General features: G+C 45.3%; 1 protein-coding gene across 1 annotated transcript; it reads left to right on the plus strand.

Annotated features, from left to right (window-relative positions):
* The first annotated feature begins 14,627 nt into the window (after positions 1 to 14,627).
* Positions 14,628 to 24,739, plus strand: LOC110489467 (matrix metalloproteinase-17-like). The gene is made up of 12 exons (XM_036943658.2): positions 14,628 to 14,741; positions 18,163 to 18,526; positions 19,049 to 19,181; positions 19,372 to 19,525; positions 19,622 to 19,730; positions 19,948 to 20,125; positions 20,411 to 20,587; positions 20,672 to 20,768; positions 20,916 to 20,989; positions 21,313 to 21,462; positions 23,179 to 23,439; positions 23,919 to 24,739. Exons 2-12 carry the CDS (start codon positions 18,368 to 18,370, stop codon positions 24,293 to 24,295), a joined length of 1,869 nt encoding a protein of 622 aa, XP_036799553.2. The 5' UTR covers positions 14,628 to 14,741; positions 18,163 to 18,367; the 3' UTR covers positions 24,296 to 24,739.
* Positions 24,740 to 24,799: the final 60 nt, after the last annotated feature.

Below are 24,799 nucleotides of genomic sequence, written 5' to 3' on the forward strand. Positions count from 1 at the left end.
CACCTTTTGATAAAGATCTGTTTTCTGGCGTTAAAATTGTATGAAGCGGATGAAGTTGTGCACCAATCAGATTGTGTCAGTTGATGATCTGGTGATTTCAACAACCTACCCAGATAAATGAAGAAATTCACCAATCAACAGAAATAGGTTACATATTAGATTTAAGTTTATGCATTTGTTATTTTCCTTCCAGTAGGCTATTATTTGTTATCTACGTTCTCAGTAACCCAAGTTAATTCAAGAACTCAGATATACATGGCATTGGTTGAGCCTAATAGCCTAACTTAGCATATAGTATAGTATATATTCATAGTATTCTGTAGCCCTATTCTTCTCTCATATATCACGGTCTGCTACTTTTTACTACTTGTATTTATATAGTATTTGTATTCACTTGTAGTTTGCTTACTGTTGTTTTTTTTACATTAGGCTGTTGTATTTAATTGCCCCGTTTACACTGTATCCTGTGCATATGACCAATCAACTTTATTTGGATTGGTTTTTATAACATTTTCAAGTCCATTTTATTATGTGATAGTCAAGGATTTGTGCTGCACTTATTCTTATGAACAAATGTCAACAGACAGTCTGATGTTGAGTTGTCTAGTCTCAGCTTTCTGCATGTGCTCACTGAGAATGTTTTGTAAACAAACATCAGTGTTTTGGTGTGAAACTTTATATATTTTATTGTTTAGAATCTCTCTCTGAAGGCATGAAAATGTCTGCTACAGGTTAGGTTATGCTTGTAATGTGTAGATTGTCAGTAATAAAATACCCTATTTTAGCCACACGCACACACACTTCTCAACTGTAGCAGTGGTGTCAGTTCAACACCCAATGTTTATGCTCCCTTTAGACATCTAGTTAACGGGGGAATATTGGAGGCACAGTAGTCACATTGTGACCTGCAATACCCAGCTAACAGCAGGACCTACATAGTCACAGTATGAATCTGTATTGTCCTCCAAGTTAAATATGGAGTTGGCCCCACTTGACACCAGTTACTGTAAGTCTAACTCCAGTTGTCCTAGACATGATACCAGTCTGTTTCAGCACTAAGATGCCTGCCTGTTTGCCAGTATACCATACTAGTTTTAATTTAATTGAATTAAATAGCCTTTACAGTGAAACATGAAATCAATCAGATTGTGTCAGTTGATGATCTGGTGATTTCAACAACCTTCCCAAACCTGTTCTTGTCATTTGAGCAGACTGGTATCATGCAGTGAACACCTTTCCTTCTATAACTACAGGTATGTGACAGGATGTTACAATTAGCGTAGTGAGATCTTTTATTTTTTAAATTAAGATTATTATTATAAAAAAATGTTTTGTCATGTTATTTGTAACTTATTTTGTACATGATGTTTCTGCCACCGTGTCTTATGACCGAAAATAGCTTCTTGATATCAGGGCAGCGATTACTCACCCCGCACTGGAGGAATTTTTCTTCAACGAGTCGGATGGGAAGGATTTACTCCAGACACCCGACAAGGCCCTCATCCCCGTCATTCGCAGGAGGAAAAGACGGAGATATTGTGGACAACGGTCCGGGTATCCGTCGCCGAGAGGGTAATCTACCTTTACCATCGGTCCAATTAGCCAACATACAATCAATCAATAATAAAACAGACAAACTACGAGCACGTGTATCCTACCAAGGGGACGTTAAAAACTGTAATATTTTATGTTTCACTGAGTCGTGGCTGAACGACGACATGATTAACATACAGTTGGCGGGTTTTAAGCTTTTTCGGCAGGATAGAACAGTGATCTCTGGTAAGACAAGGGGCGGAGGGGAGGGCCTTTGTATATTTGTAAACAACAGCTGGTGCACGAAATCTAAGGAAGTTTCGAGGTTTTGCTCACCTGCGGTATCTCATGATAAGCTGTCGACCGCACTATTTACCAAGAGAGTTTCCATGTATATTTTTCATGGCTGTCTATATACCACCGCACACCAATGCTGGCACTAAGACGGCACTCAATGAGCTCTATACGGCCATTAGCAAACAGGAAAATGCTCATCCAGAGGTGGCGCTCCTAGTGGCCGGGGACTTTAATGCAGGGAAACTCAAATCAGTTTCACCAACTTTCTATCAACATGTTAAATGTGCAACCAGAGGGGGAAAAAACTCTGGACCACCTTTACTCCACACACAGACACACATACAAGCTCTCCCTCGCTCTCCATTTGGCAAATATGACCATAATTCTATCCTCCTGATTCCAGCTTACAAGCCAAAACTAAAGCAGAAAGCACCAGTGACTCGGTCGATAAGAAAGTGGTCAGATTAAGCAAATGCTAAGCTACAGGACGGTTTTTCTAGCACAGACTGGAATATGTTCAGGGATTCTTCAGATGGTATTGTGGAGGACACCACATCAGTAACTGGCTTCATCAATAAGTGCATCGATAACGTCTTCCCCACAGTGACCGTACCTTACATACCCCAACCAGAAGCCATGGATTACAGGCAACATCCGCACTGAGTTAAAGAGTAGAACTGCCGCTTTTAAGGAGTGGGACTCTAACCTGGAAGCTTATAAGAAATCCCGCTATGCCCTCCGACGAACCATCAAACAGGCAAAGCGTCAATACAGGACAAAGATTGAATAGTACTACACCGGCTCCGACGCTCGTCGGATGCGGCAGGGCTTGCAAACTATTACAGCCATGAGCTGCCCAGTGACACAAACCTACCAGATTAGCTAAATTACTTTTATGCTTTCTTCGAGGCAAGTAACACTGAAACATGCATGAAAGGACCAGCTGTCCCGGACGACTGTGTGACCACGCTCTCCGTAGCCGATGTGAGTAAGACCTTTAAACAGGTCAACATTCACAAGGCCGCAGGGCCAGACGGATTACCAGGACGTGTACTCCGAGCATGCCCTGACCAACTGGCAAGTGTCTTCACTGATATTTTCAACCTGTCCCTGACTGAGTCTGTAATATCAACATGTTTCAAGCAGACCACCATAGTCCCTGTGCCCAAGAACACTAAGGTAACCTGCCTAATTGACTACCGAACCCGTAGCACTCACGTCTGTAGCCATGAAGTGCTTTGAAAGGCTGGTCATGGCTCACATCAACACCATTATCCCAGAAACCCTAGACTCACTCCAATATGTATACAGCCCCAACAGATCCACAGATGATGCCATCTCTATTGCACTCAACACTGCCCTTTCCCACCTGGACAAAAGGAACACCTATATGAGAATTATATTCATTGACTACAGCTCAGGGTTCAACACCATAGTGCCCTCAAAGCTAATCACTAAGCTAAGGACCCTGAGACTAAACACCTCCCTCTGCAAGTGGACCCTGGACTTCCTGACAGGCCACCCCCAGGTGGTAAGGGTAAGGAACAACACATCCGCCATGCTGATCCTCAACACGGGGGCCCCTCAGGGGTGCGTGCTCAGTCCCGCCTGTACTAACTGTTCACTAATGACTGCATGGCTAGGCACGACTCCAACACCATCATCAAGTTTGCCGATGACACAACAGTGGTAGGCCTGATCACCGACAACGATGAGACAGCCTATAGGGAGGAGGTCAGAAACCTGGTCATGTGGTGCCAGGAAAACAACTTCTCCCTCAACGTGGTCAAGACAAAGGAGATGATTGTGGACTATAGGAAAAGGAGGACCGAGCACACCCCCATTCTCATCAACGGGGCTGTAGTGGAACAGGTTGAGAGCTTCAAGTTCCTTGGTGTCTACATCACCAACAAGATATCATGGTCCAATCACACTAAGACAGTTGTGAAGAGGGCACGACAAAGCCTATTCCCCCTCAGGAGACTGAAAAGATTTAGCATGGGTCCTCAGATCCTCAAAAGGTTCTACAGCTGCACTGGTTACATCATACTATGGCAACTGCTCATCCTACGAACGCAAGGCACTACAGAGGGTAGTGCGTATGGCCCAGTACATCACCGGGGTCAAGCTCTCTGCCATCCAGGACCTCTATATCAGGCGGTGTCAGAGGAAGGCCCTTAAAATTGTCAAAGACTCCAGCCACCCTAGTCATAGACTGATCTCTCTGCTACCGCACGGCAAGCGGTACCGGAGCGCTAAGTCGCCAAAAGGCTTCTTAACAGCTTCTACTCCCAAGCCATAAGACTCCTAAACAACTAATCAAAGGGCTACCCAGACCCCTTTTTTATGGTGCTGCTGCTACTCTCTGTTTATAATCTATACATAGTCACTTTAACTCTACCTACATGTAGATATTACCTCAATTACCTCGACTAACCGGTGCCCCCGCACATTGACTTTGTACCGGTACCGCCTGTATATAGCTTCGCTTGTTATTTTTATGCTGCTGTTTAATTATTTCTTACTTTTATTTTCTATTCTCTACTCATCTATTTTTTACTTAACTTTTTTATTTTTTATTCTCAACTTCTTAAAGCATTGTTGATTAAGGGCTTGTAAATAAGCATTTCACTGTAAGGTCTGCAACTGTTGTATTCGGCACATGTGACAAATACAATTTGATCTGAACTCATATATCATAACAACATACAGGAACTCAAGTACTTTTGTTCACCTGACCTAGAATTCCTTACAATCAAATGCCGACCGCATTATCTACCAAGAGAATTCTCTTCGATCCCAACCACAGTCGTGTATATCCCCCCCCAAGCAGACACATCGACGGCCCTGAAAGAACTTAATTTGACTCTATGTAAACTGGAAACCAGATATCCTGATCCCGCATTTACTGTAGCAGGGGATTTTAACAAGGCTATTCTGAAAACAAGGCTCCCTATATTTTATCAGCATATCGAATGCGCGACCCGGGCTGGCAAAACCCTGGAACATTGTTATTCTAACTTCCGCGACGCATACAAAGCCCTCCCTGCACTCCTTTCAGAAAATCTGAGGTATGTGGCAGGGTCTACAGTCAATCACGGACTACCAAAGGAAAACCAGCCCTGTCGCGGACCACGATGTCTTGCTCCCAGACAAACGAAACAACTTCTTTGCTCGCATTGAGGACAATACAGTGCCACTGATACGGCCCGCTACCAAAACCTGTGGGCTTTCCTTCACTGTAGCCAACGTGAGTAAAACATTTAAACGTGTTAACCCTCGCAAGGCTGCTGGCCCAGACGGCATCCCCAGCCGTGTCCTCAAAGCATGCACAGACCAGCTGGCTGGTATGTTTACGGACGTACTCAATCAATCCCTATCCCAGTCTGCTGTTTCCACATGCTTCAAGAGGGCCACCATTGTTCCTGTTCCCAAGAAAGCTAAGGTAACTGCGCTAAATGACTATTGCCCCATAGCACTCACTTCCGTCATCATGAAGTGCTTTGAGAGACTAGTCAAGGACCATATCACTTTCACCCTACCTGACACCCTAGACCCACTCCAATTTGCTTACCGCCCCAATAGGTCCACAGACGACGCAATCACAATCACACTGCACACTGCCCTAACCCATCTGGACAAGAGGAATACCTATGTAAGAATGCTGTTCATCGACTACAGCTCAGAATTTAACACCATAGTACTCTCCAAACTCGTCATTAAGCTCGAGACCCTGGGTCTTGACCCCACCCTGTGCAACTGGGTCCTGGACTTCCTGACAAGCCTCCCCCAGGTGGTGAGGGTAGGTAACAACATCTCCACCCCACTGATCCTCAACACTGGGGCCCCACAAGGGTGTGTTCTCAGCCCTCTCCTGTACTCCCTGTTCACCCATGACTGTGTGGCCATGCACGCCTCCAACTCAATCATAAAGTTTGCAGACGACACTACAGTGGTAAGCTTGATTACCAACAACGACGAGACGGCCTACAGGGAGGAGGCGAGGGCCCTCGGAGTGTGGTGTCAGGAAAATAATCTCACACTCAATGTCAACAAAACAAAGGAGATGATTGTGGACTTCAGGAAACAGCAGAGGGAGCAGCACCCTATCCACATTGACGGGACAGTAGTGGAGAAGGTGGAAAGTTTTTAGTTCCTCGGCGTACACATCACTGACAAACTGAAATGGTCCACCCACACAGACAGCGTGGTGAAGAAGGCGCAGCAGCGCCTCTTCAACCTCAGGAGGCTGAAGAAATTCGGCTTGTCACCAAAAACACTCACAAACTTTTACAGATGCACAATCGAGATCATCCTGTCGCGCTGTATCACCGCCTGGTACAGCAACTGCTTCCCCCACAACCGTAAGGCTCTCCAGAGGGTAGTGAAGTCTGCACAACGCATCACCGGGGGCAAACTACCTGCCCTCCAGGACACCTACACCACCCGATGTCACAGGAAGGCCAAAAAGATCATCAAGGACAACAACCACCCGAGCAACTGCCTGTTCACCCCGCTATCATCCAGAGGGCGAGGTCAGTTCAGGTGCATCAAAGCAGGGACCGAGAGACTGAAAAACAGCTTCTATCTCAAGGCCATCAGACTGTTAAACAGCCATCACTAACATGGGTCAGTATGAAAAATGTATGTAATAAATTTATCACTAGCCACTTTAAACAATGCCTCTTTATATAATGTTTACATACCCTACATTACTCATCTAATATGTATATACTGTCCTCTATACCATCTACTCCATCTTGCCTCTGCCGTTCGGCCATCGCTCATTCATATATTTTTATGTGCATATTCTTATTCATTCCTTTACACTTGTGTATAAGGTAGTTGTTGTGAAATTGTTAGGTTAGATTACTGTTAGATATTACTGCATGGTCGGAACTAGAAGCACAAGCATTTCGCTACACTCGCATTAACATCTTCTAACCATGTGTATGTGACAAATACAATTACAATTACAATATCCTCCATGTTCAATAGTGTAAAAAAACAGCACATCTGAAAATATGTCAGTTGTGAGGTATGCTACATGTTGAGTGAAAAACAAAGACTACATGCAATGCTGAGTGCCCAAAAATTATCTCAGTTGCCTGAGAAACCATAAGTTCAGCCCCACGATTTGGGCATTCACAGATTCCCAGACACACTAGCCCATTCACACATTCAATCTTATACCCCCTTGCCTGTTTCAGGGGTCCAAAAATACAGCCTCCATGAATTAACCATCTCCCCCTCCACACATCACCTTTGATATTTTTTTAGTTTGGCAGCCAACTCTATAGATTAAAGGAATTTGAATATTGTCAGTGGAGTTAAACCACAGACTAATGGGGTGACGTTGGTGTTGTTGTGTTGAGTGGCTGAGGTTCAGAATGAGGGATTTAAACAAAGAGTGGTGGTGATAATTTTGCTGCGTTTTATCCATTTTTGTCTCTGCTTTGACAGGTTATGGTGAAAGATCAGGGGGATCAAGTTTCCTTGTAGATAAAAAAGGGAGTCCTATCTATGCATGTTTTTTCAATCATACATTTTCCCCTGAGACAGAGATAATGAAGGAGAAAGAGAGACGGTGCATCTCTACTGGTGCATCTGGAAAAGTACTCTGTTTTCTAGCCCCCCTCTCCTGCATTGTCACTCAGATCTGCTTACTTTTGTCTCTGTATCACTTTGTAGCTCAGTTGGTAGAGCATGGTGCTTGTAATGCCATGGTAGTGGGTTTGATTCCTGGGACACCCATATGTATGCATCTGTAGCGTGGTTCGTTCTGTGTTGTGTACTTTTAATTAGGACGCTGCCACAACTGAAGGTCTGCTAGTGGAATTATTTTTATTTGCCCTGCACACGAAGAGACGACACACATTATGTTAACCCTTGGCGCAGTCCTAGCTCTCAGGCACCTTGCTAGCCGAAGGTCAGGCAAAAGAGAACAATAAGGGGGTACGGAAATACAGATAACCCGCGATGGGCCAAACCAAAATATACAAAACTTTTACAATCACATGTATGCACAATATTGATATAAAAAAGTGTTTGTACACCAAATAAAAACATTAGCTATGCAGCTGCAATTAAATGTAAAAAATACACTGAATTCTTATTATTATTATCAAATTATTAGCATCCCCTCTTGACCTGGCATATTTGAATTGGTCCTTGTGTGCAACTTGGTGCATAATCTAGGGGAACAACATCACACTGCTACATTCATCCCCACTGTTTTACACTAGATTATAGGCAAAAAACACATTACCTTGAAGGTAACAAAGCAAAGAAAGAAAAAATACATTTCACAGAGTAACCCAGTGTAGTCCCTTAATTCTAGACCCACAAATGGTTGATCAGCTGGAAAACTATCCCGCAAAGGATTAGGAAAAATAAGGGGTAGCTAATCCCCTTATTCAAACGTACACGAAAAATGCCATATACATTTTAATGCCGATGGACTACACACAAAGTTACACGAATTGTCAAGTATATTAGACAAATCCACAAATCATTCTAAGACACACTTAGATTACTACATATATATATAAAAAAGAAAAGGTAGGCAATATCCTACCGTCACAGAGAAACCAGGAACTGTTTCATTTCCTGTGTAGACATAGTTTGGATTTGCCTATTCACTGGCTAAATCTACCTAGTCTAGTCCGAACACCCTCACCCAAAAACCTAGCAGGAATGTCACAGACAGCACTAACCCTGCTCAGAGGTCTGACCTCAGGATGGGGAGTATTACAGATCTGCATATCTGGAGCCAGCACACTTTCAGTTACCGACTCAACACTAGTAGTGTCAGACGACTGATCAGAATCCTGGTAGATTGTCACAGACCACACTGACGAAGCATCTTCAACCAAGGTAACATCATCTGTCACAGCATCATCCACACTGAATGGAGTTTCGCAATCAGAACTCTTGTAGGCTTCGGGGATATCTCTCTGGTCCACTTCCGCTGAGCACACCTCACTTAAGGGGACTTCATACGGTTGTTCCACCTCACTTCCATCAGCTGGGACCATCCTCTTGGAGTATCCTCCCAGAAGACTCAGGAAGGCCTGCTACCCAGTGGACAGTCCTGGCGTCACTCCCATCCATTTGGCTGGACTCTGCAGACATCTCAGAGATCACGTCACCACTCGATAGAGATCCGTGACCCTCAGGTTCCTCCCACGAAGGCAAAGGCAGAAAGTTGACTGGCATAATCAGGTTCCTATGCACAGTTTTGATGCATCCAGTGGTAGGGTGTTGGATACGATATGTGTTCAGTGAGCTGTTCTTCTTAACCACTATGTACACCACACTCTCCCAGCGATCAGCCAGTTTCTTCTTGCCCCTCTCCCCCTTGTTAGCAAGTAGAACTCTGAGACCCTTCTGCACCGCGTGACCCTTAGACCGTCTGTTGTAGACCTCGGCTTGTCTCTTTTGTTGCTTACTGGCATGCTGCTGGGCCAATGTCATGGTCTCTCTCAGATCCTCACCCAGAGACTGGACATACTTATCCACATCTACTGTGTCCCCATCCAACAGCACACTTTCAAACATAACATCTACCGGCAACCTATGGGTGCGTCCGAACATCAAGAAGAAGGGTGGAAACCCAGTAGTCTCATGAACAGTGCAGTTATAGGAGAATTTAGCTGGCAGAGCTCTAATCATCCTACCCAGTGTGCGATTCAGACGTTCTGCTTGACCGTTACGCATGGGATGATAAGGTGTGATGTGGGACTTTTCAACATCAGATAACTGAAGCAATTCTGCAATAAGTGAACTCTCAAAGTTAGCACCCCTGTCAGAATGGATACAATCAGCGAACCCATAAATGCACGATACAGAATCCCTAACCGCGTGGTGAGTTTTCTCCACTGTCTTAGAGTATAAACTGTTTCTTTAGCTTCAAAGACTCGCTCTACGAAGAGCATAACTCTGCTGATGATAGGATCCAGTGACCGGTTATCATACAACTCCTTGTGTGTAAGGACAGGTAAAGGGCTCTGACCCATGGACATCAACTTCTCAAGGTGCTGCACATGTGAAACTGTCCTCACTGTGACACCATCATCCCATCGGCGATGGGCATGGAGGACAGCAGACACCTCTTCACAGGAAACCAACCCGCTGACATCATCACCAGCTCTACTCAACTCACTCCCAGGAGCCATAGACGTTCTACAGCCAGCCTCTGGCTGCTCACAGGAGAGACGGAACATGTCTTGGACATCATCCACTCGAAGACCTCTGGCTTCCTCCAGCAGGACATCATATGGAATTCTTGTCAGTCGGTTTTTGGTAATGAGCTGGAGAAAGCCTACGATAGGGTAATCTAAATGGGCGATCATCAGTCAGCGTATGCAATGGCAAACTCTTTTGCCTCTCCACAATCCAGGCTATGTCTAGAGAACACTGTGTCATACTTTTCAATTAAACCGACAAGTTTGTCTTTCCAGAACAGTGAAACTGGACACTCCTCAACAGACAGGCCTTGAAGTCCAAGATTGCTCAGTGTACTGTTGCCATTAACTACACTGCCACCAACTGAACTCTTAGCTGTAAGACTGCCATGTGAGCAGTCACATTGCACTTTTGCCAAGTTCTGGTAAGCTGCTTGCTGTTTGACATCATCAAAATCCTCCAATGCAATGCAAGGGTACACATCTGCCACTTTAGCATTTCGTCTCAGGGTAACTGGCGAAGTTGTTGGATTCACAATCTTCACAGGGAGCCATCCACCCCCCCACAGAGGTGTAACTACTCTCCCTACTAATATGTGTCGATTCACACAACGAGACGGTCTGGGCTCAACAACAGTACTGCCCACAGAGAGTTTTGTCTTTGGGGGTAGGCGGCCCCACACCAGATGCTCACTCATGGGTTGGAGCTTTACTGCTCTCTTCAACTTAATGGTGCCCGCTTTATCTTGGATGGAGTCTCCTCTCCATCTCTCCAGATTTGATAGGAGACGCAGGAAATGGCTGTCATCACACTGGCCAGAAGGACCTGGCGTACCCACCACCCGCCCGTAGCTGTCATCACACTGGCCAGAAGGACCTGGTGTACCCACCACCCGCCCGTAGCTGTCATCACACTGGCCAGAAGGACCTGGCATACCCACCACCCGCCAGTAGCTGTCATCACACTGGCCAGAGGGACCTGGCGTACCCACCACCCGCCAGTAGCTGTCATCACACTGGCCAGAGGGACCTGGCGTACCCACCACCCGCCAGTAGCTGTCATCACACTGGCCAGAGGGACCTGGCGTACCCACCACCCGCCAGTAGCTGTCATCACACTGGCCAGAGGGACCTGGCGTACCCACCACCTGCCAGTAGCTGTCATCACACTGGCCAGAGGGACCTGGCGTATCCACCACCCGCCAGTAGCTGTCATCACACTGGCCAGAAGGACCTGGCGTATCCACCACCCGCCAGTAGCTGTCATCACACTGGCCAGAAGGACCTGGCGTACCCACCACCCGCCAGTAGCTGTCGTCACACTGGCCAGAAAGATCTGGCGTATCCACCACCTGCCAGTAGCATTCGATTTGAACTGTCTAATCAGAGACTTCAACACGTTAGTGCCCACAATGAGTTCATCAACCTGCCCATCTACAATAAGCACTGGGACGACATAACTGAAGCCATAAAGCTGTATTTTTAAGTCACACATGCCCACTGGGCTAGTTTGTGTCCCACCACAACCCACCAGGATGATGTCTGAAGGAGCTAGAAAGTTCCCCTCTATCACTCCCGCCTCCCTCAACCAAGGTACAATATCTGCGCGCAGAGTAGTAGCCATGGACCCACCATCTAACATCCCCTTCAGCTCAACTTTATCCTGTACCAAAACTAAATGAGTCATTCTCATTGATATCATCATCAGTGGAGGAAAAATTAGACTGCCTCACATTGCCCTCCTCAGAATGGAGGCGTTCTAGTTTTCCTGAGACCTGCCCGTCTGTCCACATCCAGGGCTCTTTCGCTTCCCAGTCTCACTACAGTCAAAGCTCATGTGGCCTGGAGAGAAGCATTTGAAACACAGCTGGTGCATCTGACAGTGAGCTTTGGTCCAGTGATTAGTGCTTCCACAGACAGAGCACTCACGCTGACGTTTGGGGAACTGTTTACGGGGCCCTCTGTTCACAGACGGAGTATTGCTGACAAGAGCCTTCTCTAACATACACAAAACTTTCTCTAATGTCCCACCCTCAGATACAGATGGGGCCTGTTCTGGTTCACGGCCACATCGAGAAAAAGATTACACATTAGGTCTGCTCACAGGATCCACTTCCTCCTGGGGGGAGTCAAAGACGGCAGCCACCTGCTGTGAAAGTTGTGTTCTACATACTTTGCGCTCCCTTAACAGTTCATCCAAACGATCCTATACCTCATTGGCTGTCCAGTCACGAAGGGGTTTGCATTTGGGGTTTGAAGGGGTTTGCATTGCAACTCTTTATCAGGACAGTTGCGTGGCTGCCAACTCTGAGCACTGATTGGGCAAGGTCCTACCCTCACTTACAAGGTACTGTTCAGCTGCCTTTGCAGCTTTGTTAAGCCTAATCCAGAAATCTAGTGGGCCCTCATTAGCATATGGTTTGATTGAGTAGAAATCAGCTAATGGCATACCTGAGCAGACAGTATCCCCAAAGTGTTGCTTGAGAACACTGAACACTGCCTTAACATCTGTGACAACAGGGTTGTTACGCATCCAGACTTTGGTCCCATCCCGTGCCCTCCCCACGAGCCTAGACATCACCTCCCCAACATTCTCAGACCCAGTGCAACCCCTCTTCTCTAGGTAGACTCCCATCAGCTCCTCCCACTCCAGGACAGAGTACTTACCTGAGCCATCACCCCTAAAGAAAGGTGTAGCACTGACATCTGACTTCACAACCAGATTCAGCTTGGATGCATCAATAAAAGTTGACCCACATTGCTCAGACAGGGGAAACTGCTGGGGTTGTTGAGGGGAACGGGCAGGACAAAGACTCGAAGTCCCAGGCTGCAGTAAACTCTGATAGGTTCTCCTATCTCTGAACCAATCTGCTTAATAAGGTCACTAAACTGACTTGGAAGTGTCACATTTTTACTGAGGACTGGGGATGATGGTACATCAAGAGACAGAGGAGGGATACCCTGGTCAGGTGGAGTAAACAGCCTACCCCTCCCAGTGCTTGTAAACTCAGGACTAGCAAACACTCTACTCCCAGGAGCTGACTGTACAAATGGTGTAAATGCAAGGACATCCCTCCCTCTACCCACACTAAAATCCCCAGCATAACTCATCTTATGGACTTGAGAGTCTTCCATGGCTCAATAGAGCACTAAAATACAATGTAATTTACTGCAGACAAATACCCCCCAAAAATGCAATAAACAAATTCCTTCAAAACAAGCAAATAAACACAAATTCCCTTATCTAGTGAATATGCTACATTCACCTTCACTATTTACAGTATCAATTCACTTATAGCAATGCACAGCTCCGGTGGTCGGCTTGAGCTGACCAGTCGGCAGGTCGCGGCACCAGTTTGTAGCGTGGTTCGTTCTGTGTTGTGTACTTTTAATTAGGACGCTGCCACAACTGAAGGTCTGCTAGTGGAATTATTTTTATTTTCCCTGCACACGAAGAGACGACACACATTATGTTAACCCTTGGCACAGTCCTAGCTCTCAGGCACCTTGCTAGCCGAAGGTCAGGCAAAAGAGAACAATAAGGGGGTACGGAAATACAGATAACCCGCGATGGGCCAAACCAAAATATACAAAACTTTTACAATCACATGTATGCCCAATATTGATATGAAAAAGTGTTTGTACACCAAAGAAAAACATTAGCTATGCAGCTGTAATTACATGTAAAAAATACACTGAATTATTATTATTATTATCAAATTATTAACATCCCCTCTTGACCTGGCATATTTGAATTGGTCCTTGTGTGCAACTTGGTGCATAATCTAGGGGAACAACATCACACTGCTACACATGCATGACTGTAAATCGCTTTGGATAAAAGCGTCTGGTATATATTATTTCTCTCTTACTGTTTGGTGATTGTCTTTGGAATTGTCTGTCTTAATCAGTATTATTTCCAGAAGGAGGTCAGTTGGCTTCAATAATACCCCTGTAGAGGGCAAGAGAGAGGGAGTGAGTGAGAGAGAAATAGAGAGACAGAGACAGAGAGCCAACGAGTGAAATAGAGAGCGAGATCTGTTCAAATTTTTGTCTTTAATTTTTTTAATCCTGTCGTTAAGAGGATTTCATCAAAATGTTACTAACCCCCCCCCCCCCCTCACTACACACACTCAAACATGTGGACACACACACACAGACACACACACACTCACACACAATCTACGCTGTCTCGTTCTCACTAATCCAACAGGGAGAGGCTTTAGTTACACATACAATACATTTGTATACGCAGTGCCAAACATGTTTCTGAGCCTAATTGTTTTACTTTAAAAACATGGATTCATTCAGAATGTGGTTTTCATATTGAATTTGCTCTAGGCTACATAGGAACTTCTCACCATTGATTAGGAGCTGTACAGTTGGAAAGCACTGGCAGCCATATGGTGTGAGTGAGTGATAGAGAGAGCAAGGGAAACTGTCAATCTTCTTACGGGATGGAAAGAGGCTTTATCTCCATTGATACACACCACACGTACAAACACACGCACACAGATTTTGATGTAGGAGTGGTGGGGGCTGTATGGAGGAAACTATTGTGAGAGCTCAGAAAATTGAGGGGGGGGGGGGGGGGGGGGGTTGGGTTAGCATGAGGGATGAGAGAGGGAGAGAGGGACACATCTGTTCAGATTGAGTGCGAGTGAGAGAAGAGAGAGTGCAAGAGATCAGCGAAAGAAGGACATAAAAGTCCGGGAAGAAGAGCTGGTAAGCATAGGATAAACTGCATTTTATCTTGTTTTGCCTAATGCTGCTCTGTCAATCATTAACTGTCGTATGTGTGTACACACTGTGTTTCTGTGTATGCACTAGTTTGTTATGTTCCCAGTATCGGTGTATTTAGCATTAACTGGTATTATATGTTTCTCACCCTCTCTTCATTAGTAGACTAGCAGTATGTATATTAGCATGTACAGAATATTCTTTTTAGCTCATGTGTTTCTTTGCCATTTTGTCTGACAGAGGGTGTTAGAACCAATTGTGTGTGATGCACATGCACTGGACCAGATGCTGGGTCCAGGTCCAGAGTGCGTGTTTAGAACCCAACATAATTAAAGAATCCATTCATTAACACCCAATGACCCTCACTGCACTTTCATGACTCAACCACAACATGCCACCCTCCTTATTTTCTTTCTTTCTTTCTGTATATCCTACCTTCCCTCTGTCTCTCTCTCTCTCTCTCATCCCTTTATTATCTCCCTTCAACCTTGAAACAAAGGCCGAGACACCGCAGCTTTTATTTCCTCCCTTTCTCCTTCTATCTGTCCCTTGAGAAAAGGACTGAACCCCCATTCCACTTTATCTCATTACTTTACAACTGTCCTCCAGCATCGCTATATCCCTCCATCCATCCCGCCCTCTTTGCCCCCATCCTTTAACTAAATGACACCAGCTAATTTAATTAAAGCACCACATTCTTCTCAGCCCCCTTACACCCATCCCATCCACTTTCCCTCTGCATTTAAGTCGAGTGTCTTCTTGTGCACACTAACACAACCCTCCCCTACTTATTTTATGTTAAATGATCTTCCATCTCCTGATTAGATATTTATTGATTCATCTGCCTATTGAACATGCACAGTTGAGGTTGGAAGTTTACATACACTTAGGTTGGAGTCATTAAAATTCGTTTTTCAACCACTCCACAAATGTCTTGTTAACAAACTATTGTTTTGGCAAGTCGGTTAGGACATCTCCTTTGTGCATGACACAAGTCATTTTTCCAACAATTGTTTACAGACAGATTATTTCACTTATAATTCACTGTATCACAATTCCAGTGGGTCAGAAGTTTACATACACTAAATTGACTGTGCCTTTTAAACAGCTTGGACAATTCCAGAAAATGATGTCATGGCTTTAGAAGCTTCTGATAGGCAAATTGATATAATTTGAGTCAATTGGAGGTGTACCTGTGGATGTACTTCAAGGCCTACCTTCAAACTCAGTGCCTCTTTGCTTGACATCATGGAGAAATCAAAAGAAATCAGCCAAGACCTCAGAAAAAAAATTGTAGACCTCCACTCGTCTGGTTCATCCTTGGGAGCAATTTCCAAACTCCTGAAGGTACCATGTTCCTCTGTACAAACAATAGTACGCAAGCGTAAACACCATGGGACCACTGTCGTGGAAATTTCCTCTATTTACCAAATCATGAGAGCAAACCATACACAAGTCAGAGTTAGTTATCACAAAGTCCATCTTTAATTATATGAGCTCTATCACAACCCTGTGACTCTCAGATCAATTCAGTGTCTATCAATGAATTCTCTGAGAGTCCCTCACACATTTCAACTGAGATCCTTTATAGCAAAGACACATAGTGAGACAGCATAGGCATAATTTATCGTTCAGCTTTGTCTCCTAAACTATGTTATTTTCTCAAACTCAGAACCATAAACCAATCCTCCATATCAACAGGCATATATCAAATCCATCCTATCTTGACAAGATCACAGAGACACACTGACTGGCACACAGACATTGTGGAGCCAAGAGATACACGCTTGACCTCTCCCCTCTCTCCGGCCCAAGCAACTTAGTCTTGACATAGAACAGATACTGCAACCCCGCCACAGTATTATATAAAAATAACATTCTGATGAGCAGTAACTTACAAACATATGATGAATATAAAACATCTTACCTATGTTACCAACCAATTCTGATTATTCCCCAACACCAGGCAGCCGTCATACTGCTCAGGATGGGGAAGCGTTCTGTCTCCTAGAGATAAACGTACTTTGGTGCGAAAACTGCAAATCAATCCCAGAACAACAGCAAAGGACCTTGTGAAGATGCTGGAGGAAACAGGTACAAAGTATCTATATCCACAGTAAAACGAGTCCTATATCGACATAACCTCAGCAGGGAAGAAGCCGCTGCTCCAAAACCACCATAAAAAAGCCAGACTATAGTTTGCAACTGCACATGGGGAGAAAGATCATACTTTTTGGAGAAATGTACTCTGATCTGATGAAACAGCAATAGACCTGTTCGGTCATAATGACCATCGTTATGTTTTGAGGAAAAAGGGGGAGGCTTGCAAGCCGAAGAACACCATCCCAACCGTGAAGCACGGGGGTGGCAGCATCATGTTGTGGGGGTGCTTTGCTGCAGGAGGGACTGGTGCACTTCACAAAATGGATGGCATCATGAGGAAAGAAAATGATGTGGATATATTGAAGCAACATCTCAAGACATCAGTCAGGAAGTTAAAGCTTGGTCTCAAATGGACAATGACCCCAAGCATACTTCCAGAGTTGTGGCAAAATGGCTTAAGGACAACAAAGTCAAGGTATTGGAGTGGCCATCACAAAGCCCTGACCTCAATCCTATTGAACATTTGTGGGCAGAACTGAAAAAGCATGTGCGAGCAAGGAGGCCGACAAACCTGACTTAGTTACACCAGCTCTGTCAGGAAGAATGGGCCAAAATTCACCCAATTTATTGTGGGAAGCTTGTGGAAGGCTACCTGAAACGTTTGACCCAAGTTAAACAATTTAAAGGCAATGCTACCAAATACTAATTGAGTGTATGTAAACCTCTGACCCACTGGAAATGTGATGAAATAAATACAAGCTGAAATAAATAATTCTCTCTACTATTATTCTGACATTTCACATTCTTAAAGTAAAGTGTTGGTCCTAACTGACCTAAAACAGGGACTTTTTTCTAGGATTAAATGTCAGGAATTGTGAAAAACTGAGTTTAAATGTATTTGGCTAAGGTGTATGTAAACTTCAGACTTCAACTATATAGCCTACATCTACTGACTATCTTCATTGACGTTTTCATTCACCATTATTTTCAGAATAATATTGTATCTTTGCATTATTTAGGCTACATATTTCAATTTTCTCAATGATAACAGAGATTTACTCATTTTTATGCTGAGTAAAAAACTAGGCTATACAGCTTCGTTGTGATACACTGCTGGGCTATTATGATAATGTATATACCTCTGCATGTTTAAAGGATTTGCGACATATAGTGCAAAGGCCAAGCGTTTTAAGGCCATTGAAAGCCTTTAACATAAAGTGTGTAATGTAATGATAGCATGAAAGTTTTCTTTGGAAACAACAGCAGAAAACTAACATGTAAATCGGTGCTCTCCCATCTCCAGAGCGTTTTACCAGTAGTGCCAAAACGTCTCGAGAAGGACTGGTCCTGTCACAGCTTATCCACACTCCTCACGTCAACCCGACCATGAAGGACGGATGACACTTCGGAGACCCGGACCCCTCGCCTGGATGAACTGACCTAAAGCGATAAATGTTCCCTCCCATTTTGTTTTGCGAGTTTCATTGGAATATGCGAGCGCCAGCGGGATGAAGGCAGCAGCGTGGAGTTTTCTCCTGCTGTGCGCGTGCACGCAAACCGTGTCCGTGCCCGGGATCCAGGGCTCGACAGTTGCCCCAACGGACACAACAGCATCCACCTCCTCTGCTCCTGTTACCCCCACTGACGACCAAAGCACTGGACTGGTGGTGAGGAAAAATGCAGAGGAGTACAATACCCTAGGGCTATTTTATTATTCATCCAGCATGGATTATTTATTTCAGCAAATTGCTAAGATTTATGATGGCCTTTGAAGTGAAAATAGTAAAAAAAAAAAATAAAAAAAAAAGTGAAATAGTGAATAGAAAAAAATGTGAATACAAATTCACTACCAAAGTGATAAATAATTTGCCTTATCTGATTTTGTATCATACATTTTTTTCACTTTGCCTGCAAGGCCAGAGTGTTGAGCCTATATGTTTCATTGTGAAACTGGGCTCACATGGACTTGGAGCTGTACCTTCACAGGATTAGTCTAGATACTGTACATAGACACACTTTGAAGAGCAGTCAAACGCTGATTTTCACTTATCTAATCTTCACTTAGCTTAGTCATCTCTTTCCCTCTCAAAACGTCGACTTCTGCTTCTCAACATATGTCTCTAAGCAGCACAAGTAGGACTGACCTACTATAATGCCTCTCAATGCAATGCCTCTGTTTCCTGTCCCAGGATTGGCTGACCAGGTATGGCTACCTCCCGCCTTCAGACCGCTCTACTGGACAGCTACAGGCCTGGACAGCTGTCACTCATGCTGTTAGAGCCATGCAGAGGTTCGCAGGCCTCGAGGATACAGGAGTTGCAGGTGAGAAAATAGAAATAGGGTTGAGAAAATGAGGTTGATTATATCCATCCTCTCTGTGTTGCTGTCTCTCTCACTCCTCCGTCTCTGTCTCTTTTTCTCTCCCGATCTGGCTTTCTCTCTCTCTCTCTCTCTCTTTCACTCCTGTGTTGCTGACCTATTGTTGACCTCCTCTCTCTCTGTCCTCTCTCAGATGAGGAGACACTGGCTCTGATGCAAGCCCCACGATGTTCACTGCCAGATGAAGGGGAGGAGCCAAAACCACTGGCCAATCAGCTCCAGGAGGGGCAGAGCCTGAGGAGAAAGAGGGCTATGACCACATGGACAGGAAGAAACATCAACTGGAGGTTCATTAAACTACTGCTCACTATTCATTCATCTCTGTATCTCACTAATCAACCCATTGTCACTTTCATTCTCAATACATCTCTAATTCTCCCTAGGTTGCGTTCATACCCCACCTCCTCCTCCCTCTCCCGTGAGACGATTCGCTCCCTGGTGTTTTACGCCCTGAGGGTGTGGGCGGACCCAACCCCACTGGAGTTCCACGAGGTCAGTCTCTTTCCCTGGATGTGTTAGTTGAATACAAAGATTACCCCCTCTTTCTCTCTCTCTCTCTCGCTCTCTCTCTCTCTCTCTCTCTCGCTTCTCCTCTCTCTCTCTCTCTCTCTCGCTCTCTCTCGCTCTCTCTCTCTCGCGCTCTCTCTCTCTCTCTCTCTCTCTCTCTCTCTCTCTCTCTGACCTCACTTCATGTTTATCCTGTTACCAGGTGGGAGGCTCAGAAGGGGCAGACATGCAGGTGGACTTCCTCCACGGTTTCCATGGTGACAGATACCCCTTCGATGGGGCTGGGGGAGCTGTTGGCCACGCCTTTTTCCCCTCTGACCCTGCTAGAGCGGGCGGAGTACACCTGGATGCTGAGGAGGAGTGGGCGTTCCGCCAGCCAGGTGAGTGACAACAAAAAGACCCAGAGACAGCAGAAAGAGGTACAGGGGGATTCAAGGTCCCTATCCAAATCAACAGTAGATCTGAACGTTAAGGGTAGGTATTCGTATTGCACTGATAGCCCTCTGGTAAGGTAGGTGGAATTTAAGTTTGAGTCTCCCCTGAGGTTCACAATAGAAATGGGTTTGGATGTAAGTTTTCAATTTGGAGAATGTTATGGACGCAGTCAACACACTACTAACAATCGCCCTAACCTGAACCAACCCCCCTCTCCCACCTCACCCCAGCCTCTGAGGGCACTGACCTGTTCACGGTCCTGGTGCATGAGTTTGGCCATGCCCTGGGTTTGTCCCACTCGTCTGCCAGGCGCTCTGTGATGAGACCCTACTACCAGAGCCCCGTAGGAGATCCTCTACACTACCGCCTGGGCCCCCACGACCTGGAGCACATCACCAGGCTCTACGGTCAGTCTCTGTGTGTGTTTATCTGTCTGTGTGTGTATATGTGTGTGTGTGATTGGTTCTGAAACGACGGTGTTGTGTTTGCAGGTAATAGAAATCGTCTCATGGTCACAGACGTTCCCCGGTTGGCGCCTGAACCTCAGCTGCGGCATCGCGACAGGCACGGACACCGACACAGACACAGGTACTGACAAACTTTAGACACAAGGACACAGACAGGGAAACAAAAGAGGATAAGGGTTAGCCACTCAACAAATAATACTCTCTTGGCCTTCCCTCCTTCCCTCCATTTCACTCCTGCCCTCTCTGATGCTCTCTCCTTCTCTTTCAGACATTCTGTAGACCGCTGTAACACTAGCTTTGATGCAGTGGCCAACATTAGGGGAGAGACGTTCTTCTTTAAAGGTGAGTGTGGTGTAGGTAGGCTGCCTATTGGTTGGGTTCTGCTGTGACTATTGTCCCCAGGTTCCCTCATTATTCTACTGGCATCATCGCCCCCCGGTGGATATATCCACGATTACAGGGCTGTGTACTGAACTCCTCTCTGTCTCACCTCTTTTCATTCTTTCTTCACCCCTTTCTTCATCCTAATTTCTCTCGTTGTACCTTTCCTACCGTGCCTTCCTCCTCTCTGTTCCTCACCTCGCTCCCGCCCTCGTTCACCCTCTACATTATTTTTTTCCCCCTTTCTCATCTGTCACCTCCTTACCAACCTCCCTCTCTGGCAGGGCTGAGTATGTGGCGGGTCAGTACTGGGGGGCTGGTGTCGGGCCGGGGGGCCTCGGTGAGGAGGCTGTGGGGGGGTCTGCCCCCTAACCTGCCCCCTCTGCAGGCAGTGTTGGAGAGACACTTGGACCACGCCATCATCTTCATCACTGGTAGGCAACCTCTGACCCCAGCCACCCCACACAGTAGACCTCCACACAGATAGCTCTGGGTAGAATTTGCCCTAAACCAAAGATCTAGGATCAGCATTCCATTCCTGACTCCTAACCTTAACCATTTAGAAGGGAAATTATAAACTGACCTCAGATTCGTCTGATTATTCTACTCCACATAGCATCTCAATGCATCAGTGACGCATTATCAACAGAGGAGAATTAGTGCTACTCAACTGACTAAACTGTTAAAGTTTCTCGGTTGCTTGAGCACATTTGTCAAAATGACACTCAAATCATTAAATACATTACACAAGATCAACTACCTCCTTCAAAATATACAGCCTGTTATGTCATGAAAAGTTATTAATTGAAAAGTCTACACCTGCGTTGCTTGCTGTTCGGGGTTTTAGGCTGGGTTTCTGTACAGCACTTTGTGAAATCAGCTGATGTAAGAAGGGCTTTATAAACACATTTGATTGATTATTTCAACCAATCGTTACACAATGGCCCAATAAATACTGACTACAACACATCCTAACATGTTTTTTTTTTACCCTTACTTTACATGGAAAGTGACTGAGAACACATTCTCATTTACAGCAATGACTTGGGGAATAGTTACATGGGAGAGGAGGGGGTGATGAATGAGCCAATTGTAAACTGGGGATGATTAGGTGACCATGATTTTATGAGGGCCAGATTGGGAATTTAGCTTGGACACCAGGGTTAACACCCCTACTCTTATGATAAGTGCCATGGGATCTTTAGTGACCACAGAGAGTCAGGACAGCCGTTTAACGTCCCATCCGAAAGATAGCACCCTACACAGGGCAATGTCCCCAATCAATGCCCTGGGGGATTGGGATATTTTTTTAGTCCAGAGGCAACGGTGCCTGCTACTGGCCCTCCAACACAAGTTCTCAAAATATGAGTAAGAATAAGAAATAAAAGTAACAAAAGAGAGCAGCTGTAAAATAATTATAGCGAGACCAAACACAGGCGGGTATCGGTACAGGGTCAATGTGTGGGGGCACCGGTTAGTTGAGGTAATATGTACATGTAGGTAGAGTTATTAAAGTGACTATGCATAGATGATAACAACAGAGAGTAGCAGCAGTGTAAAATAAGGTGGGGGGGGGGGGGGGGGTCAATGCAAATATTCTGGGTAGCCATTTGATTAGATGTTCAGGAGTCTAATAGCTTGGGGGTAGAAGCTGTTTAGAAGCCTCTTGGATCTAGACTTGGTACTCTGGCACCGCTTGCCGTGCGGTAGCAGAGAGAACAGTCTATGACTAGGGTAGCTGGAGTCTTTGACATTTTTTAGGGCCTTCTTCTGACACAGCCTTGTATAGAGGTCCTGGATGGTCAGGTCTCCGACCTCCTCCCTGTAGGCTGTCTTGTTGTTGCCGGTGATCAGGCCTACCACTGTTGTGTCATCGGCAAACTTAATGATTGTGTTGGAGTCATGCCTGGCTGTGCAGTCATGAGTGAACAGGGAGTACAGGAGGGGACTAAGCACGACACCCCTGAGGGGCCCCTGTGTTGAGGATCAGCGTGGCGGATGTGTTGTCATTAAAAGTGTCTTAGCAATTTAGAAAAATGAACATGATTCTAGTTTCTCTCTCCACCCATATTCATATATCCTTATGAATTGTAAACCAAACCTGAACCTTGAGAAGACTCTTTATTGCCTCTTTCTGTTTTGTGTTTTAGAATCCCAGTTTTGGCTGTTCAATGACCTCTCTCTCCAGGAGGGCTACCCCCGCCCCCTCTCAGCACTGAGGAAAGGGAGAGAGACAGAAGGAAAGAGAGGAGAGGAAGGAGAGGAGGAGCAGGGCCTGATGTGGGACCCAGAGGAAGGACCAATGTGGGGGGACATTGGAAAAGGGGAAGCAGGAGGAGAGGAAGAAGAGAGTGAGACCTGGACCGAGCTCATCAGAGGAGGAGTGAACGGGATTACGACAGAGAGAGACGGTGAGAGCGAGAGTGAGTGTGAGAGAGAGAGAGATGAACGAGAGTTTGTGAGATTCTATGAGACTGACTGTGAAAGATTATATGTGAGACACCTCACAATGTACAATACTGTACATGTGTGAATGTTTGTCAACAAAAATTAAGCCCCATGCTATATATCACTTCCAGACATGGGTTCAAATACATGTGTATTTTAGTATTTTTTTTCTGTATATTTTAATATCTTCAAATGCACAGCCCAAACAAGTACTTTTATTTTCATATTTGAATGGTTATTTGTAAAAAAACAAATAGTATACCAAAATGTATTTGAAAGTATTTTAAATACTTTTTTCAAATACTATCTTGAAATAACTGGTTTAAATGTATTTGAGTCAGTGTATTTGGGTATTTTCATTTTTTATAATAAAGGTTATCAGAATACTTGTTTTGAAATGTATTGAAGGTCATTGAAATACCAAGTCTGATCCCTTCCTCAGGCTCCATCTACCTCTTCAAAGGAGATTCATATTGGAAGTTCCCCTACCCAGCTTCTGTCCCAGAGGTAGGATACCCTCGATCCCTGGCCACCGATTGGTTGGACTGCCCTCACCCTTCCGCACCTGTCCTAGACGACTTCTCTCGCTCTCCGTCTCCCCCTACTGGACGACAGGAGCTCCGTGAGAGGGAGAAGGAGGAGAGGGGGAGAGAAGAGAGGGGGGGCCAGAGTGGCCATGGCCTGGACAGAGACACAGACAGAGAGGGACTACAGCACTGGCCCTGCACTTGCCTGAATAGAGCAAAAGTTAGCAGCGTGAGCATGACTTCGTTCATATGTGCCCTGCTGTTGACTCTCCTCTCCCTGATAACTGTGTGATGTTAGGCTACGTCCCAATACTCTCGACGGCATCCTCCTCTCACCCCCTTCTATCTCACGGCTACGTCCCAATACTCAACAATGCCCCCCCCCATTCCCTCCAGGTTGTGGCTGCTGTTGTCAATGGTGCTAGGTCCTTTCTCACCTTCCACTATGACAAAGTTTGCCATGCACCCTTACAATCCATTCCACATGCCTACCCTTAGTGCTGTGGTATAGGGGTTGGGCTAGGAGAAGCTAGGAATTTGGGACACAGCCAAGAAGTCCCTACACCCCAAAGGAGGAATGTTTGTCCTGGACATTTCAGATGAATTATGAACAGTTATCTGCTGCTGGTGTACCTCTTTGTCTGTCTGTGAAATGTATCCCATAGCACCTTGTTGTACAGCCTACACTTGATGATTTCAGAACATTTTATCTGACCAAATAAAATAAAAACAACTCTATTGCCTTCAGTTTTCATTGTTAAACCATAACCGCAGACGACTAAATTATATTTTGATA

The sequence above is a fragment of the Oncorhynchus mykiss genome, chromosome 14 (assembly GCF_057628025.1).
Source record: "Oncorhynchus mykiss isolate SJ-2025 chromosome 14, ASM5762802v1, whole genome shotgun sequence".
NCBI classification, from domain to species: Eukaryota; Metazoa; Chordata; class Actinopteri; order Salmoniformes; family Salmonidae; genus Oncorhynchus; species Oncorhynchus mykiss.